Source organism: Pygoscelis adeliae, unplaced genomic scaffold (assembly GCF_000699105.1).
Source record: "Pygoscelis adeliae isolate BGI_AS28 unplaced genomic scaffold, ASM69910v1 Scaffold27, whole genome shotgun sequence".
Classification (NCBI taxonomy): domain Eukaryota; kingdom Metazoa; phylum Chordata; class Aves; order Sphenisciformes; family Spheniscidae; genus Pygoscelis; species Pygoscelis adeliae.
In genome coordinates this window covers 3,121,250-3,127,133 of record NW_008825410.1, presented here as the reverse complement: position 1 = coordinate 3,127,133, position 5,884 = coordinate 3,121,250, and the positions used below count along the sequence as shown (strand labels likewise).

The window sequence follows — 5,884 nt, the reverse complement described above, 5'->3', positions numbered from 1 at the left end:
ATCCGGTGCGGAGCGGGAGGAGGAGCTTTAGATCCTGAGTTAGTCAGGGCGCGGCCTGCTGCTGGGTTTGGCACGGTGGAGGAACCGTGCTGCTGTGAAATTCGGGGATTTGGGGAGGTCCAAGCCCTTCACTGAATTTTTTCAAACGTTTTACCAAGTGCCGCTGTGAATGGGGGTTCTCCTTCCCTCAGTCATGGCGTCGGACGGCACGGCATTGTCGGGCAGAGTGGATGCCGGGTGTCAGTTGGTGGGACAAGCCAGGCCCCTCGCTGCCCTCACAGCGTCCTCTTCGCCAGAGTGCGTCTTTGGGGCGTCCTGAACTGCAGGCGCGGCTTGGCCGTCACCCCCTGCAGCTGCGAGCCGGCATCCCGTGTGCTGCCAATGGCTACGGGGGACCCCCAACCCCTCCTCTTTTCCACATCCATCCAAATAGTGTCGCCTGCCAGGGTTTCCACCAACTCAACACGTTTGAAGGCACTTTGCAACGACCCAGCAGTTCCCGTGCAACGCCTTCAGTCCTGTTTACTGTATTGCCTTAGATCCCTAATCTGCCCTCAGATACATCCATGCAGCAGCCGGTGCAGTAACAGGGGTTTGTGCTGGTGTGTGAACACCTGAAGATGGAATTGGACTCCATGCCATCTGTAAAACACAGTATCAAACTCACACTTGCCCCAGACCCTGATCTTTTATTAATTTATTCCACTCAAAGAAAAAAAAAATGCAACCAAGTTCTTTTAAAGATATCTCTGGAGCCTGAGTTAGAGAAATGGCCTTAGGTGGATTTTTTTTTTTAACTTGGACATTTACTACAAAGAGAAAGAAAAGGTGCTGTTTAATCTCTCTTCGCATGTGATCCTCAGTCTCTACGTGGTTTATTTTCCCCACATACGATCTCCTTTGTTCTCTGGTAGTAGTCACCTAAACAAGCGATTAACAGATGAAGGATCAGCCTGCAATGCTCCTAGCTGCAGGATGCAGTGCAGGGAAAAAATGAAGAAATCCACACTGGTTATTTTTCTGACATGCCTCCCAGTACTACACTGACCCATCAGAGAAATCGCTGTTGTAGCACACACGCTTTTTTCTTTTGAGGTGTCCCTCAGCACTTCCCCAAGACCTCCCAGACCTCCCTGCACCTTCTTTCAATTAAATTGCTTTTCTTAACTCAGTTTGGAACTGTTTAATTAGAGCTGGTTGGAAGTTTTTCCCAACAAAGCGAGATTATTCAGCAGCTTTGAAAACCACTGATTTATCAGGAGAGAAAGACTTATCTTTCAATTAACTTCCTTCACCTGTGGGTTGCCAGGAGCTCAGGTTTCTCAGCTCAGTCACAGGTTTCCATTTGAATGACTGTGGGGCTGGAGACCTCAGGGATTCTTGCCTCTTGGCCATAGAGCTGGGAGCCAATGCTGGGATCCTCCAGTGTACGCAGCTATCGGGCAGTGCAGATGCCAGAAATTGGTATGATTACTTTGGTTTCAAGACACCATGAACTTATGTCATGAAACTGGCCAAACTGCTATCCCCAGATATTTCAATATTTCACATTTTTGACACAACAGTTCAACTCCATGAACATGTTAATGGTTTTGCTTTTAGTTTGGAATGAAGCATTTCTAGAAAGCATTTCCCCATGAAAGAAGGAATAACTGATCATCATTAGCAATGAAACCTATCAAAAGGGGATAACAAGCTTCACGGGCTGGAGGAGACAATAGGTAAATTCAGACTACATCTTACCACTCATGCAGGAGAGGTCTGGTTCTAATCCGGTTTGAAATCAATTGGAATCCTGGCAATCGGGAAGTCAATGAATATTTTTTTGCATTGATTTCAGTAGTGTTAGGACTTTATCTGGGATGACTTGCTAGGATAGACACTTCAGTTTAAACACAAATTGGAGCTTGAGGCTAGATTCCACTTTGTGATTGTGGATGGCTTATGCAAGCAGGAAGTTACACTTGATAGCCTTATAATTTGTTAATTATATAAGAGGTTGCAATGGCTATGTGGTTTACCGGTGGATAGATTTAGACTTTGTCCTGTTTTAACACATTTGCAGATGTTGCTGGTACCATTGCTTCACGGTCCTCTTTTTTACGTTTATGTGATGACCAGTTGGGTTTTTTTCTACTATGAATACAGATGTATGTATTTCTGAGAAAAAGAACTGTGACTGGCTAAGCAATGCAGTTCAGAAGAAGGAAGCCAACCTCTTTCCTGTGCCCAGTATTACATCATTTGAAACAGCACACTATCTCAAGATCTTCTAAGGACAGAAACTGCATCATAGTAGAAAGATTGAAATCTTAATTTCCAACAGCATAAAGGTCCCATTTGCAGTCTTGGAAAAACCAACTGTTATTAGGCGTAAAACCTATTCTCGTTACAGCAGTAAATGCTATCTATTGTAGCCTCAGTACACAAGGAAAAAATGCCATCTGCAGAAGGACATTATTTAATAAAAATATATCTACTTCTGTTAATTGTTCCTCTAAGAAAGCTTTAATTGAAAGGACACTGAAGTACCACGTAGCTGATTGGATAGAGGCTAAAATGAGGTAATTCACATTTTACTTTGGGCTCAAAATTGGTTGCAACCTTTGCGTTTTGCTGTGATTTGTCTCTAATAGGCATTCCCGCTGTTCTAAAAAAATTACTTGAATTCTAAGTTGGTACAGGAGATGCATATAAACAGATCTCACCTCCCCTCTTGCGAGGGCAATTTCTGCAACATAAGTTTAGGGGCTCTGGGATTTAAAGTTTACTGTCTTTTGTCTGTGGGAACTGGAGTGCCACTTTGCACATCATGAACATTGCCTGTGAATTACCTGCCTTAAGGGGGACCGTTAGCACATGAATCAAAAGTGGCTGACTAATGTAGAACATCTCAAACAAAAGGATTAGACAATAGCTCAGTGCACCAAGATGCATTTTAAATCACCTGAAGTGAAATTAGGTGCTTTTTAGTCTAATACTGCTCTTAAGTATAATGTTGAGCAATGACTGTGAAAATAGGAAGATCTGTGTACCCTCGTTTTGCTACAGAGAAGATGCCATCTATTTATTTTCTCTTTAAAAGCAGTCTACTTCCTTTACCCGTGGTAATGGTGCTTGCTCAGTCGTATGTGCTTCATTCATAAAGGAAGAGCACTGTATTCCTCCATGCCACAAAGTCCATAGTGATTCTCCTCTGATTATGTGCGTAACACTCTGGGGAATGAGACGATTATGCACACATCTTTTCCTATATTTTTATAATGAAAAAGAAAGGTTTTTTCAGATGCTCCAGAGTTACTTTCTGGTCCCAGTAAGAAACCTTTTCTGTGGCAGCTGCAGTGTGATGCTTGTCCTTGAGAATCCTGCTACAAAAACACCCATGCCTGAGCTCAGCTCCGGTCATCTGGGACGTGGGATCTTGCAAACACGGTGTCTCATCACTTCCAAAATTTCAGGGAAAGTTTAAAGCATCACTTTGCTAAATGCTATTCCGCTTGGTGACAAATGGAGAATACTGATTTCATCTGGTGTAAGGAAAAAAACAGGCAGGTCTGCAGGGTGCCTCCTGCTGTGGCCTCACCTGGCACACTGATCTGCTCGGTTTGCTGAATTCTCCCTTTGGGTGTTAAGATGATATGTGGCCTAACATGCTGTCTCACTCCATCTCCAAACCAGACACCATGGGAGTCTGAGACAGACAAAATTCATTGGATTTGGCCAATCCTGATCCTACTGAAATGGGAGCTTAATTCAGTGGGATCAGAATTTGGCCCTTAGGCAGTGAAGGTGCAGTGTTTACTGCGAAGAGGGTTTCTTTGATAACTTTCTAAAGAGCGTAGAGAAAGCAAACTACTGCTGGACAGAGAAAGTACAGCCATTTACTCTGGGCAACAGCTTTTGGAACGAGAAAGTTGAGCAACCAGGCTAATGTTCTCAGCAAAGGACTAGCAATACTTACTTATTTTAACTAGAGCTGCATGCTGGTCTTATTTGGAGGAAAGCTGTGCTGGCAGTCTTTAAAAAAAAAAAAATTTTTTTGGATTGACATGAAACCAGATTTTTTCAGACTGTATGGCAAATGGGGAAGGTCTTTTTCAGATTGAATAAAGTATTTCACACTGATTTGGGAAATTTCTAAAGGACATGAAAGCAATGTGAAAATAAACTCATGTGGGGTGACTGGAGCAATATTCACAAAACCCAGGAGGGGAGATCCCCTTTTGCACCCAGCAGTGCAAACTTTCACTCTTTAGGTGGGAGATTCCAACTGCTCGGTAATCCCCAGGTTTTCCTCTCAGAAGAATGTCCTCAGTGCCAGGCTGTAAGGCTGGCTGCCCAAACCATGCCTCACAGGCAGACCAAATGAAACTCCTGCGCTGGACGTTGCCTGAGAAAGTAGCTCTGCTGGATTCAAGGCTGCTGGGCAATTTGTATGCCGTAGGGTGGGCCAGGTAAAACAGCAGAAGCTGTGGTGGTGAGCACTGCCTCATGTCCCTGCTCTGCCACCAGCCCAGCCCTGCTCCCTGTTTTCTGAGAGATCTGAAGCTGCTGACCATTTGAAGGCATTGATACTTGGGGTGAAGAAAATTCACTGTGGCAGCTATAGAGGACACAGAGAAGCCTCTCTCTTGAATGCTGACGTGTCCAACCTCATATAACTCATGAACATTCACTGGGTAAGAAAACAGGTGAGGATTATGGTATGGTCTGGTGTCTAGGACACTCATCTGAATTTTCCAGTCTCTGCTTCCAAGCATCTTCAAAGGGGAAAAACTGAAGATGTCCCACCAGAATCAGTATCACTGTGAAAGAGGTATGAGGCCCATGATTTTAAGACCTACCTTTAAGTCAGTTAGAAAAAGGACTGGATATTCTATGATTCTATTTGCCTCCAGTCTCACAAAATTTAGTTGGTATGGCATAAGGATGCTCTTTTCGCATTTTCTGTTCTTTCAGAAATTGTTTTCAAGTCAGCTTGTAAGTCTTGCCTGAAAAATCAAAGCAAAAAACTCTTGCAAAAACACCAAAATAATCCCTTTCACATTTTAGTTCAGGTGAAACTGTTGACTAAATTTGACTTGACATTACAAGTGTTTGCATTTTTCTGTGACTAAGTGATTCCTTACACACTCTGCTCAGCTCTAGCTTGAGCTCTTCTGTTATTTCACCCTCCTTGTATTCTGCTTTGGGAGCATCTAAGAAAACTGCTCCGTCACTGATCCACAGCCTCCTCCGCAGGGACGGGCGGACGTGCTAGCTTTGTGGTTGCATTGACTTTTCCAGCAAACTGGTTTCCGTGATAAACACCTGAGGCACTAAAGAAATATGGCTTCAGTCCTCTCCTTCCAAAATCCTCATCAAACAACTGTTGCCAATATATATTCTACCCTAGCAGACATTTCATTCGCTCTATAATCTGTGGAAAACGTAAGAATTGATCTCTCAGCAGTGTTGCTAAAAGCTGCAGCCACTTTGCTTTGTTTTCACTTGGAGAGCGTAAATGTCTTTTTGGCAGATTTGATTTCTGAGCAGCTCCTGGCTGAAAACACTATCATCAGCACTGACTTCCCTCGTGGCCTGTCACAGGCAAACCATCCTGTGATCGAACGGCAGCTCGCAACTATCAATATCCATTATTGGACGACTTAGCTGGTGTGCACTGCACTGGGCCAGAGGCAGATCTTCATCTTCAAAATGTAGGGCTTGTGGGTACAGACCTTGGGCACATTTTGAGCAACAAAGCAATGAAACCGTACTGTTCGCTTGCACCCTGGCACCCTCCACCCCCACTGAGATGTCACATCTTGCTGGCGGATTTTTTCGTGTAAATCTGGACTGCCCTGTGGCTCCCCCTCCTCTTCTCTCCTGCCAGCCTGGCTTC

General features: G+C 44.1%; 1 protein-coding gene across 1 annotated transcript in view; it reads left to right on the top strand.

Annotated features, from left to right (window-relative positions):
- The first annotated feature begins 230 nt into the window (after positions 1–230).
- FZD1 (frizzled class receptor 1) overlaps positions 231–5,884 on the top strand; it is a 32,172-nt gene continuing 26,518 nt past the window's right edge. The window contains exon 1 of the mRNA XM_009330589.1: positions 231–527. Coding sequence (XP_009328864.1) covers positions 231–527 — 297 coding nt within the window. The remainder of the gene's footprint in view (positions 528–5,884) is intronic.